The sequence below is a fragment of the Vipera berus genome (assembly GCF_964194415.1).
Source record: "Vipera berus genome assembly, chromosome: 5".
Taxonomy (NCBI): domain Eukaryota; kingdom Metazoa; phylum Chordata; class Lepidosauria; order Squamata; family Viperidae; genus Vipera; species Vipera berus.
This window is the reverse complement of record NC_138207.1, coordinates 88,137,881-88,152,300: the sequence shown is the minus strand read 5'-3', so window position 1 is coordinate 88,152,300 and position 14,420 is coordinate 88,137,881. Positions and strand designations below refer to the sequence as shown.

General features: G+C 36.7%; 1 protein-coding gene across 1 annotated transcript in view; it reads right to left on the bottom strand.

Moving 5' to 3' along the window:
• CTNNA3 (catenin alpha 3) overlaps positions 1 to 14,420 on the bottom strand; it is a gene marked incomplete at its 5' end in the record, with an annotated part of 847,188 nt that overhangs the window by 278,933 nt on the left and 553,835 nt on the right. The window contains one exon of the mRNA XM_081329881.1: positions 1,825 to 1,981. Within this exon, the coding sequence (XP_081186007.1) occupies positions 1,825 to 1,981 (157 nt within the window). The remainder of the gene's footprint in view (positions 1 to 1,824; positions 1,982 to 14,420) is intronic.

Here is a 14,420-nt window from a genome sequence, read left to right as displayed (position 1 = left end):
CCCCATAGGCACCCTTGACACAAATGATGTAGAACTGGCCACGCCCACCCAGTAGGCCATACGCACTCCAGCCACACCTACCCAGTAGGCCACGCCCACCCTGGCCACACCCACCACCCCCCCGAGGGCAACCGCAATGCTGATGTGGCCCTCAATGAAATTGAGTTTGACACCCCTGATTTAAGCAGTAAAATGGGTAACTTGGGAAAGGAAAATAGTAACTAAAAAAAGTCTGCAGTGTTTTGGCCAATGATATTCTATATTCAGGCAAATGTTTTAACCACCATGCAACTGACAGACATTTGCAACAATGACACAAACTGACATTTATCATTGGTGTTTCTTTATTTTTCCGATACTCTGTAAATGTAATAGTTCTGGTTTAAAATCTGCATGCTTTTTAATATTTAACATTTTAACATTTTCTCTAGCCTCATATGTATTTTTGACAAGAAAAGCTTTTTGCTTTAAGACATGTCTACCAAAGGTTTTTGCTTACATTTCCAACAATTACTAGACATTACTGATAATCCTACGGGTGGTAAATGCCATCTATAAAACATTTTATATAAATTGTCTTTCTAAGTAGCTGCCCTTGTTATTTTATAGTTTCTTTCCCACAGGTTTTGCCTTTTTTCTAATTCTACATTATGCCCATTTTTTTTGTTGCTCAAGTTATCATTGTTTCTTTGACTTGTTCATCTTCCATTTTCAAGTTTAACAAAAATGTATAGAGTTTCTTAATCAGTTTTTCATCTGATGACAAGAGCATCTGGCCAAACAGTGTCTGATCTTTATAAAAATCAAGAGGTTTTAGCATCTTTTTCGTATCTCATTTGCATTTGCAAGTGTGGCCACCATGATAACTCAATGCCCAGTTAACCCTCTTACCATTTTTAACCATTTTAACCAGGTAAGTTTGATTCTGTTCCTATATAACAGACATGTCAAACTCGCGATGTCACGTGACATGACGCAACATATCGGGACTGTTTTGCCATTGCCGGCAATGGGGTGGGCACGGCTTCTGTATGATGCATCCGGCCGGCAGGCTGGCTATATAGGATAATACAATTTGTATATGTCTTGTATGTTTTAATTGCTTTTAGATTTTTGGAGTTTTTCCACTGATAAATAAGTCCAATAAATGAAATTAATCAAATGGGTCACAATATGGGCACATGGAGATATTCTAACATTAGTGTTCCAGTGTCTGTCACATATGAGACCTTGGTTAAACTCAACATCAATGCTCAAGTTGGCTAAATTGTCATTTTTACTTTCTGAGATTGTCTTGAATGCTATGGGTTTCTTCTGAACTTTGCTGCTAATGGATATTATTTGAAGTGTACCAAACTTTTTACTGTACCATATGGCTAAATAACTCTTTCAGAGCATATTTACAATTATGTGCAATTAATAATTACTTCTACCTTAAAATCCAAGTGTGAATTAGATCCACCAGTTAGCTTCCTCTCCCCCCCCCACTTAAAACATCTCAAAGTTACTTGGGATTGCTACTGATTTTTATTAAAAGACATCCCACAGTATGTTAGATGATTCAAGGCATGCTGTGTTTCCTCTAGTAGAGGACAGGTGAAAAGAGCAAAGAGCTTCTGGTATCTTTTGTCAGTTCCTTTGGGTACCAGAAGGAATTGCATTCTTCTGTCTTCAGACCCACTTTCCTTCACACCAATTTCACACTTGGCTAGGTACTAGAAGGTGGATGATACATCTTAGCTTCCTAAGAAATTGTGCCATCTCTCAAATAAGAAAAAGAAGGCATTTCAAAGGGAAAAGAAGAAATTATTGAAAGAGGCACACCTGATACTCCAAGAAAGTCATCGATGCTTGTAATGTCATCCACAGCTTCTGTGAGTACACGTATGTGATTCTCCCAGGTGGCTTTATACATTTCCATGTTGCTTTTTATTACCTGGCTTTTGGGCTTGGCTGCATAAGCTACCGCAGCATTGATAACCTATGGAAAAATAAACAGACTGACATGTTGAAAAGATCCTAGAATCAAATGGAAAAGCAATTGACTGTAATCAAAGCACCGTGTATAAAAGAAGTACACTATTATGCACATTGCTTAAGGAAAAAATATACATATTGAAACAATTTTAAATCCCCCAAATGGGGGGAAAATGCATTTTAATTTCCATGCAAAGTAGAAGTACAGTATCATCCTTCTCAGCAATTGAAACTTGAGTTACAGATGATGGGATAGGATACAATGAGAAAATGTCAAGGATTCTGAATCAAACAAGCTAGACTTTAGATCTAAGCACCTTGGCTTTTTCATAATTTGGTAGCTTTCTGATAGAAAAATAAGCTTTCTTTCATAGTCACATGGATGACCAGAATATGATACTCTAAGTCCAGCTCAGAAATTATTCAAGTGACAGAAGGCATCCAAACGTAGTCTGGAATGAAGTATAATCCTGGCCACCTTACCTGCCTGATGGATGGGAGGGAGGGAGGGAGGGAGGGAGGGAGGGAGGGAGGGAAGGAAGGAAGGAAGGAAATAAGGGTTTTTGATGATCCCTGCCAGTTTCTTAACAAGGAAGCAGGAAGTTAGACATTGCTCCTGCTCCTACTGGTTTATTTTGCCCATCTGTGGTCATTCTGTTTCTCTATTTAGGTAAGAAAATATCTCTGAAATGATGACCCAATAGGGCATGGATTGTCTAGTTCTTTACATAATTTGATCATAAATTTTAAAACAAATTGTATTTGGAAGGAATACAGTCATATTTGGGCGCTCAACTGCTTCAAAACTTGTCAAATTCGGTATTCTACATGTTTTGAAGCAGAAATCTTGTCTCAGAACTCATCTTTCTCTGGGTAGTCAATGCGCAAGGAAGAACTTGCTGATGTCGGCTGCCTCGTGATTCACTATTTCTTCCAGCTAAAATAGCAGGTCTAAATCATCTGGTTTTCTCAGTACTCATCAGTTTTACTATTCATTACATCTTCTGGAATGAGTTACTGATGAATACTGAGGTACCACTGTACTTTTATAAGTTTGATTTGGGAAGTCCATTGTCTTTTGCACACTGCAATGCTAAATTGTTCAATGCATACTATGGAAGCAAGATTTAAATATATTTCATCCCAATGAAAAGTAGAATAAAAGGTTAAATAGCATACAAGTATACATTACACTAAGCCAGATTCTATAACTAACCTCTTTTTGCCTTTCAAGAAATTTAATTAACAAGACTGTGAGAATAAAGCCTTATTGGGCAATAAAGCAACTGTAAGGAGATTGAAAAGTACCCCAGGTTTAGCTGGTGGATAGTTGTATTAAAAAATAAAAGAAGATGTTAATTTACCAGAGTTAAATCAAAATTCCCCTTTCACAAAATTCATTGATTACAAAAGGTTCTCTTTGTAACAAAATACTCAACATCTTTTTTTTCAAAAAAGTTTTATTAAATTTTAAGAATTACAATCTTTAGAGCTTCGTAAACAACATATTGTCTGGGTTCACATATTTAACATTAACTTCTTCAGTGTAAATCTATTTAGTAGATCTATTTATAAATCCAGTATTTTTTCCTTCATCCTTCTTTCTTCCCCATATTTTTCCATTTTCCCTTCATTACACGATTACAATTCTTGGTTGATGTATACAAAGTTAGATATAAACATCTTCTTCATCTTTTACTAATATTATACAAATAACAATAATATCAATTCATAAATCAATATGTTGGATTTTGTGCTCTTGTTAAACTTTGCTTTCCCATCAATATTTAAAGTATCTTTGTCAGTTATGATTTTCTCAATATTAATTACATTTATATAGCTAAAACCTTTATTCATACCAATCCTCCTCTTATTTTCATATTTCCCATATCAAAAGAAGAAAAAATGCTATTTTAATTCTAAAACATATCTTTCATTATAAAAGTAATTATATCTAAGGGTCATCCATTCTTTTAATCATATTCTATCATATTCAGTTTAATCATATTCAGATTTCATATTTAAACATATGATGCCCCCTCTAATAGGTCAAATCTTCTATTTTTTTAAATCTAACTCTCACTTTCTTTCTTTCCCAAGTAGCTTTCCAAGCCAAGGAAATTAAATCACCCAGGAATTTTCTTTCTATTTTTATGAAAGTTGCTTGCCATGAGGGAGACGATTTAGGTAGGGTATTTTGGGGAGGGGGAATTCTGGCCATTTGTGTTCCTTAAGCAACTCCCACTTTCCTACTCCCTCAATTTCTCCCCTCATCTTTTGTCTCCCAAATTGTAACATTTCTCCTGACAGCTCTATGTTCCATTCCCCAAAATCTTCTTCCTTGTCATCAGGTGCATCTTGCAGACTTAAAGGGTAAAGGGTCTTTTGCATTTTCATTGTTATGGGTAAGTCTTGCAGTATTTCATTTGTTTATGGTAGTTTATATTTCCCTTCTTTATCTCTTCCGTCTCTAGGTCTATGTCCTCTACTTCATCTTCTGATCTCTGGTTTATTTGTTCATACTTTGTAGTTGTTGTCTGGGAACTTTCTAGTTGCAGATTTAATTTGGAGATTTGCTCATTTATATTATCTAAATTATTTTTATCATTATGTTTTCTTTTTATGTCCTCTTTGTATGCAACAATTGTTTGGTGAATAAACAAATTGTTTGGCATCATTCCTGGAGATTATCTAATATCACCAGTCTCAATAAGAGTAGAACAATGTTTCCTCTAGCTTTCTGGTCTTTATATGTAGCCTTTATAATCCAGAATACAGGTCCAGTCCCAAAAGCAATATTTTATAGTGATCCTTTGTCCCAGGCATCCAAAACTGTCAGTGAGGCAAGGTTATAATCCACAATGTTCAAAGTGTTCAAAGTGTTCAACCTCCCTGAAAACAGCTCAAAAGTCTCTCCCAGCCAGACATAATCAAAGGTATTTTTTTTTCCTTTATGTCCCACTAGCTCTTGAGATTAAAAGTCTAAGCTCAGTAGGTGTCTATAAAACAAAAAGATCAGGGTGATAAGAATGCCAAAATGTTGCCCTTTATTGCCAGCTGTTCTCCCTTAAGCTAGGAGTCACCAAGCAGCCAGAAAGCTAGATATAGTGGTATACTCAAATCTACCACTAGATGCCATTCAAAATCCATTTTCCACTCCTAAAAAAAAAGGATTGATTTCTTATATTTCACCTCAATGTTTTATTTTCAAAGAGAAAATCTTAACAATTATATTAGTTCTCACATTTCAAAACTATAGCTTTATGTTACTTCCACTTCAATAATGTGTATTTCTGTCCCCCATAAAAATTAAAATGCTGCTTCCATTCACATTCAGAGGTTTTTAGCTTCTTGGGAGCCTTTCCCAGGAAATTCAGTTGTAAAATATTAAAGAAAGGATCAATATTCTCACCCACTTCCAAACATGCTATTTACAATGTGTTGATTGCTGCTTTTCTTCTTCAGTTGTCAGCAGCTAATGGCTGGCCATAGGAATGTAGCCAGTCTTTCCCCTGCCAGTTTGGTGGGCTTTTCTCAGATCAAACGGAAAGACCGCCATCTCTCCGTGATCAATGAGACACCCCTCCTTCTTCATCACCTCTTCGGGGCAACTTTAGGCCCTTTTTAAGGCCCCCAGCAGGGTGAAATTGGGCATGGAAGGCAGAGCCCTGCCTTCCTGCATCTGTCTTGACATGATGCAAAACTGGAAGTCCAAAAATACTCAACATCTTTATCTATGCACAACTAATAAAGACAACCTATTTCAAAATATGTTAGGAAGTCATCCTTTCCATATCCTTACAATAACAGGAAGCAGCCTCCACTCTCCTGGCCTTTTAGAAAACCTGGAAGTCCTGGCTCTGTGGACTTGCTTGGCACTCATGGAGAAGCACAAGCCACACTATTGGTAAGTACCTTGAAGGTCTTCCCAGCTTTTTAAAACTTGAATTAGTTGGCTGACTGCATGATGAACCATAATAACAAAAGGCCACACTACTTGGACTGCACGTTCCCTACACTGGGGGTGTCAAACTGAGAGAATTATTCTATTCTCTCTTCCTCCACATTAGAAGAAAAGTCCAGCTTCTTTGGAAAGTTCATAATCTTAGAAAAGGTAGAAGGACAATGAAAAAGGGGATGAGCAGTAACAAGGTAGATGCATAAACCTGAAGGATGAGTTTGGGGACAAATCATTGTGGAGTAAGTCTATCTCTGCTATCACAAGAGTCAACACCTATTTAATCCATAAGTGAAATCAATTTCTACAATTTTTTTACAGATAATTTGGACAATAGTTGTAATTAAAAGATACCATCAGAGTTGCTAACAGAAAACAATTGCATCCACTATCACTGATGTAGCTTCAACAATTCTTTATTGACTTAGCCGGTTTTGGACTGCCAACCTTTTGAGTCAGTCTATACATAAAAATTCATTTTTAAACATTTGACTTCTCCCTAAGTGAATAATTCAGTACCTATTTGCTTAGACCAAGCTTAGTTCATACATTTAATATTCCATCAAGAGACACACATGGATCAAAGACAAAGGCAGAACTGTTAGTCAAGGGCTGACTAGGAGAGCACAGGGATTTCTTATTATGCTCCAACAGCTGTTAACCTTTAAGTCAGGTTCCATCCTGTATCAGCTGTATCATCCATACCTGCACTGTTTTTTCTTGCTTAACAACTTGATTCTAATACTTTGAACAGAATTTCCCTGTGTTTTGTGAAATTTATTCTCTGGTATATGGACAGAGTCTTAAAACAGTCATAGAAATGTACAGTTAAAACAACCTAAAAACCACCAAGCCAATTCTTGCTCAACTGAAAATCCATAATGCAGGTTTATAACTACAGGTAGTCCTTGACTTACAATAGTTTTCTTAGTGACAACTGACTCACATTTATGACAGTTGCAGTGTCCTAGGGTCATGTGATCCCCTTTTGCAACCTTCTGACAAGCAAAGTCAATCGGGAAATCAGATTCACTTAACAGTCAGGTTACTAATTTAAGAACTGCAGGATTCACTTAACAAATGTGGCAAAAACAGTCATAAAATGGGGCAAATCTCACTTAACAAATTTCTCACTTAGCAACATAAATTTTGGGCTCAATTGTGGTCATAAGTTGAGGTTTACCCATACACGCAGGATGTAATATATGAGTGTCCAGCCTATTCTTAACTACCTTCAGTGAAAGAGAATTTCTCTCCCTCAAGGTGTTTGGTTTTACAGTCAAACAAATCTTAAAATTAGAAATCTACTTTTCATAGCCTAAATCTGCTTCCTGCAATTTCCAACCATACATTCTAGTCCTGATTTTTGGAGTAGATAATAATTTTATGCAACAATGCTATCATATTTCCCCTTAACTCATTTTTGCTAATGTAACTTAGTGCCTGATTTCCAAGCCTACAATATTCTGGTCACTATAATCTGGACAAATTCCAGTTGATCAATGTTTATTACAAAATGTGACTCAGAGAATTGAACATGTTTCTGGATGTCACATGGAGTTACTTCCAAACCAGCACAGAGAGTAAGACTGTAACTTTTCAGCCTCAGTTTCCTCTTCCTTTTAAGCAGCCATATCTTAATAAATATTGCTATTTGTAATTCAGTTCCTGCACCTCCTTCTTAATATTAAATGAAACAATTAGGTTTGTTTATTAATAAATACTTACACTAGTCAATACCAGGGCTGAATGAAAAATAAGGACCCAATCTTGTAAGTCACCAAAAGATGACAGTGCTGATGTACTAGACATTCTCATGCACACTTTAGCATTTTGTCATGGTTCCGATAGATGAGACCACTAAGAACAGAATTCCAAGGCAAAACTCCTTAAAGAACATATTTATTGGCTACAAAGTATCGGCAGGATCAAAAGTGAAACCAAGACTGAAGTTCCCTCCCAAAGATTACAAAGTTACAAAGTTGAACTTCCCACCCCCACCAACGTGTCATTAAACACATTCCCCAATAACCTATGTTGGCAGGCTTTCTAACAGAAGCTTCAGCCCGCCAAAACCCAGGCAGCAATGATCTTGGTTCCCACAGGACAATTTATTGTTTTGTCTAAACTTAAAAGTACACATCCCCACTCCCAACTGAAAAAAAATCGGAAATGGCTTCAGCCAAATTTGTTGCAGCGTTGACACATTTGTTCTTTCACTTCACTTAGTGGGACATTGTTGGGAGAAAAAAGTTATATTGCCATTGTTTGTGAAATGAAAACCTGCGGTGAATATTTGTCAGTGTCCTTTACGCAATACACTGTGACTAAATTTTTGATTGCCAGAAGTCACTTAAATTGAAATTCACTGCCAAAGGCAGGTTGACTGTGTTGCTGTGAGTACTGTGCATCACTAGGCCAAAAACATGCAAAGATTTGTGTGGTCAAGAAAAAGGAGATGACTTGTAACAGCAGTTGATGAGTTTCAGATGACAATGTTTGATGAATTAAGAACAATTAGTGGATTACTCAAATGGAAGTTGTTGTCAGTCTCATTTGATCTGTGTTATTTTTAGATCATTTTATCTGGCCTACCTGTGTAGTTTGAGATTTTATCAGTTTTTGTTGTTGTTTTTGTTATTGTTGTTGTTTTGTATGTGCCAGCCAATTGTCAGAGGCAAATGGACTCTCTACATATATTATTTAAATTTACTGTCTAGTTAAATAGCAGACAAATAATTGCCAGACAGAACCTTCAATAGCAACTCTTGAAGGAGACTATGGTCACTGATTCAGAATTTCACCAAAAGGCCTAATAGGGGCATTTTCCTCTTTTCAGGACCCAGTGAACATCTACCCAAACAGCACTCTTCCTGACCCAATCTTGCCATAGTTAGGAAAGCCAAGAAGAGTTGGCTTTTTCAATAGGCCCTATGACTGGGTTTGTTATGTGGCCAATATAAGCTGTCTGTGTTGTTGTATGCTGCCTAGAGTTGGGCAACACAATATCATGCCTACAAATTAATTAGGCAATAAAATATCTTCACCCATATGAACTTTTGGCAAAAGTAAGGTATCTGTGTGCAAATTAATAGTTTGGGGTCAACCTATGACCTTTAAGATAATGTAGTTTTTAATAGTAGAAAAGAAATATTTGTGGAGACAAGATGCAAAGGTGAGAAAGACAAAGATACAAAAGGGTTCCCTAAAAGTCAAAAGAACTAAATAGGCTTCTAGAAGTAATAAAATATGAGGAAGATACTGTCATGGTTCCGATAGATGAGACCAGTAGAAATAGGAAATCTGAGGCAAATGCTTTCCTCAAAGAACACATTTAATGGCTACATGGTATCAGCATGAACAAAGGTGAAACCAAGACTGAAAGTACCTCCCCCCAGGGTTACAAAGTAACAAGTTGAACTTCCCACCCCTACATTATGTCATAAATCACAATCCCCAATTAACTACTTCGGCGGGCTTTCTAACAGAAATTCCAGCCTGCCAAAACTTAGGTAACTTGACCTTGGTTCCCACAGGAATGTTATTGTTATGACTAAACTAGAAGAATACATCTGCCCCCTCCCATTACTGTGGCAACCAAAAACAAAGTGAAGATGGCTGCAGCCAGAATTGATTGAAGGTTGACAGTTACCTTATGATGAGGTGGGGCAAATATATTAAAATTGTGATTAAGTATATAAAAAGCCCTAATGCTGGCTAAACAGAGAGAGAGAGAAATTATTTTCTTGGAACTCAAGAGTAGTGAAATCTGAGAAAGTAACCTCTTGTCATGAATCTATCATTTTAGTCATAATGAAATATTGCAATCCAAATGAGTTATTAGCTTCCTACTAATCAAACTTCTTAGTACTTTCTTCATTATAGAAGTTTAATAATGAAATGAGGGCAGAACCTATGGACTTATTATTTTCTTATATTTGTCCGAGGCATCAAAATATTCCTTATTATTGCGTTATTTTTTAAAGATTGTTTATTTTTATTTGGATCAACCCAGGGATGTTTCTGCAGAACACCTATAGAACCATAGAATTAGTCAAACCATAAGAAGAGACCATGCAAAGCATAATAATATAGTTTAAGGTACAGAACCACTATTCCCCCTCTCTCTTTCAAATCATGTCAAATCTTGAACTTAACCCTTGGATTTTTTTTTATTGGACCACCTGTAGTTCATTACTCATTTATGTCACTCAATACCTTGTTTTCAATATATATATTGGAATTGTTTGAGGAAAAAAAATAAAACAGTAATGCATAAAACAGGATATATAAACAAAGCAATATAGTACGATTAGAAAAAAACAAAGAAACCACTTAATCTCAACAGCGTGTTACTTACATATGTCGTGAAAAAACCCAATGAAAAAGACAAGAGACAGCAACACAAAACAATAATTCTTACTTTAAGATTCAGAGATTTATTCTGCTAATAATTTGGAACATAGCAAACATAATAACACAACTTCACTTACATTAGAAACCCATTGCAATGAGGTCCAGTGACATAGCAGGTCCAGCAAGGATAGCTATAGGCCAATGGCAAATCAATCAGGTCCAGTACAAACTCTTTATACCCTTTTCTGTTCTAAGACTGTAGACTGTCAGCAATCTTACTCTTTCTGCTTTCTGCTGACCCACTGCTGAACATAACATAACTTTCCACATACTTGTATACATTGGAACCCATATCCATCAGCTACTTTCAGTTCCCTATTTCTTACTGTTCCAGTCCTTATGTTCTAAACAGATTTGAAAAAAGCAAGCTTAGCAAAATCATATTAAATAAAATACAATTGTAAACTGCAAAATGAAGCATAGCACGGACTTTGATTCAAAACTTTTTCCATGAGGCCTGATTTAGTTCACCTGGGCCTAAATATTGCACAGAAGAACAATACCCAATATTTTCATCTTCCACACATATAAACAATCAATGTAATTACAATGTAATTGTAAAGGAATTAAATGGATTAAACAAATATTTTTACTGATTTCCTAGTATTCCCAGTAATAATATAGGCTGCTGTATAACCATATATGATAATGGAAATCATAATAGGCATGTGTTTCTGGGAAGACTCATTGGTACCAATAACTTCAATATGGGGATAGAGAGTGGAAATAAGAGGGGAACATCTCATTTTAATGCAGAAGGACAAACATAAGATTTTACAATTTCTTGTAGAACTTTGATGGGCCTGGCAATCCAAACTTGAAGCAACAGGCTTCAAGTCTTGAAAAATTGAGAGTTTGGGACTTCAGCAAAAGTCCAAAAGTATAAAGTGGACCTGTGCAGAAATTAAATCTTTGTGGAATCACAGGACAGTTTCTGGGTGGTGCATAGAATCACAGAGGTGGAAGGGACTTTGGAGGACTTCTAGTCCACCACCCCTGTCCAAGGCAAGAGACCTTATTGCATACCAGACAAATGTTTGGAAAATCTCCAGCAATGGAGCAAACAGAATTCCAGGAGGCAAACTGTTCCATTGATTAACTGTTCTCACTGTCAGGAAATTTTTCCTTAGTTCTAGGTTGGATCTTTCTTTAATAAGCTTCCATCCTTCTTGTCCTGCCCTCAGGTGCTTTGGAGAATAAGTCAAGCCCCTCCTCTCTGGGACTGCCCCTTAAGTACTGGAAGGCTGCTATCATGTCACCCCTAATCACCCTTACCTTAATCAACCCCTAAGCATTAATATTGATTGACTTGATACTGAGATTTTCAAAGAAACTGGGAAGGAACCCAGGCCATCCATGGATAGCATCCTGCAATCACAAGAGCCTGATTACTCAGCAAAAGTACTACACAATCATGTTGGAAGATTTGCATTTCAAAGCCTCTGTCTTAGACTGTGAATGCATGATACCATAGGAACAGTGTGCTCATTACCAAATGGTGCCCAAAGATAGATAAACCAATCATGTGATTTGCTCAGTAAAACTTAGTAATGGGTGTTATTCTTAACAACATAATCTTCCACAAACAAAAAATCATAAAGGAGGGTATCAGGCAAGATTATCTTACTGATGTGCTTTGCATATTTTTTAAAAAACAAATCTTCAATCTAATTGTGGCACAGGCAATGCAGAGCTTGCAAAAGTAGCACCTCAGCTGTGAAAACACACAAGAAGAAGAACAAAGACAGTAAAAGTGTAAATAGACTTAACAGTTGAGATATACTTAAGAGTACATATTTAATGGATAGTTTAACTTAAAAGCTCTTGAAGACGCTAATGCTATAGCACTCAAAACCAAACTGTACATACAATGGAATGAAGAGGATTTTTTTCTTATCACACAAAGCCGAGAAAGCACAGCTTCCAGAGTCCTTCCAACCACTTCATCAGCAGTAGCCATGGGAGCCATGCATGGTTTCTTCAGAAGTTATTTATTTTGTTACAAAACAATGTGCTTCATTTATGCGTGTGTCCGTGTGTGTGTGTCTGTGCACTTTCTCCCGAGAGTCTAATCACAATGTGTGCATACATGTTGCCTCTGTGTTAATCTTTCTGTGCTTGTATGTACAAATAATCTTCTTTTAGTGGCTACAGCAGTGATAAAAAAAATAACTTTATGCCCAATCCTTGCGTGTATGATCTTTGTAGGTCCATAACACAACGAAAAGCTGAAATAAGCATAGTCACAATTTCACTTAGCAAATGCTCCATTTAACGACTGAGTTGCTGGCCCCAGTTGTGGTTGCTAAATGAGGACTACCTGTGTTGGGAAATACAGGGTGAGCTGCATATACTCCACACTAGACTGAGGGTTTAGAAAGGAGGTCTTAGTACCCGGGTCTTCAGACTTCAGCCAGCATGCCTGGATGAGGAATTCTGGGAGTTGAAGTCCACAAGTCATAAAAGGGCCAAGTTTGAAGATACCTGCTTTGGTAGAATCAGTAGAATCAAGATGCTTTCCAATTGTGCAGTGAGGATTTTCTTTTTCTTCCATGTTTTACTTCATAGCCCTTGGCCTGCTCTAGCCAATTATTCAATCTGAGCCTTTCTCTAGCCACTGTCTTTCATCTCACTGTGTTTAATTTTTTTAGATAATTATCTATGGATGGACAAATAGATGGACTCCCAAGCTCCTTTATGTTTCCTTTCAACCTTCCATTGGTCAGCCAGTGTGCTTGATATGGACTAAGCATTGTCCAGTTGTGCAAAACATGTATTTGTAATCACTAGAGATCCCAGGAAGGAACTTATATTTTGGCTCAGATTTCAAAGCTTCCTTGTTAATTGTTTCTGCTGCAAATCTGTTTTCTATCAGCAGTTGGCAAATGAGAAGTAATAAGTGTTCTTGCAAGAATGTTGCAATGTCAAATACATATTGCATTTTAATTTATATGCTAAATTTGCCCATCTGGAATTGTTTGATGGCTTTTGTGAAAAGGATAACCATTACCCCACGTCATGGTTTATTATCATGTATTATTCCGCCGTTCAAAACCAACTCAGAAAATGCAAGCAAAACTATGGCAATGTATAACCTCTATCCTCCTATGTTTGTTAATTATTGCTATAGCTTGCTTCAGTTGTATATTTTATGCTGATTCAATGTTACCTTTTGAAACTGTGGGATTGTGTCAGGTTTAAATTATTATTCAAATGGAATTTCAGTACATATTCCTGACCCTTTCCTTTGAATTAGGTTTTTTTCCCCCCTTTTAATCTAACCAGATATACTAAGGGCAGCTATAGTTAGCTGAGGAACATTGATTGTAATCCTAAAATAGAGCACATACGATAGAAAGAAAAATAATGGTGCAATGTACTGGCCTTATATGCTGTAATTACTTGCTGTGTGTTTAAACTGTTTGTTAATGGCTGACTTACTTGCATGTTTTGTAACGGCTGCTGGGCTGAACTAGACTGGCTGTCTTCAACTGGTTAAGTAGGCTTTGGGTGGGAAACTGCTGCTTTAAATCTATTGGTCACTGCCTAGAGCCAACCGTATAAATAGCTGTGCATTAGTTTGCTTCTGTTATGTTCTGACTCTCAATAAACCTTGTTGCTGTTTGAATCCTTTGTCTCGCTCAATGCCTGCCAGAACGAAATACATAATAAATGGTATCAGCTATATGTATCCCCTGGAGGTGGGCAGTCAGTAAATTTTAAAAAATAAACATACCTAGCCATAATCAAAGTAGTCAAACTCAATGTTAGGTGCCCATAAGCAAGGCTCAGATATACTGTAAATCACATGCCTTCTAATTTTATAGAGCTTAGCCCCTGCCTTAGGTTAGGTTTTGGCAGAGGTCTCATAAACATAATTTAGCTAGATACAAATCTTTAGTGGAAACAATGTTTCCATTGTTGTAAACAAGGAATAATGTTCTTGCCCACAGTCAGAGTGATGGTTCAATCTGCCATAGCACTTTCAACCTGAAGCTTTTCTTTCTGCCCTTCCCAGGATTGAACAGCTATTTGCTTGGGACTTGCTGTCCTTCAAATCTCAAGGATT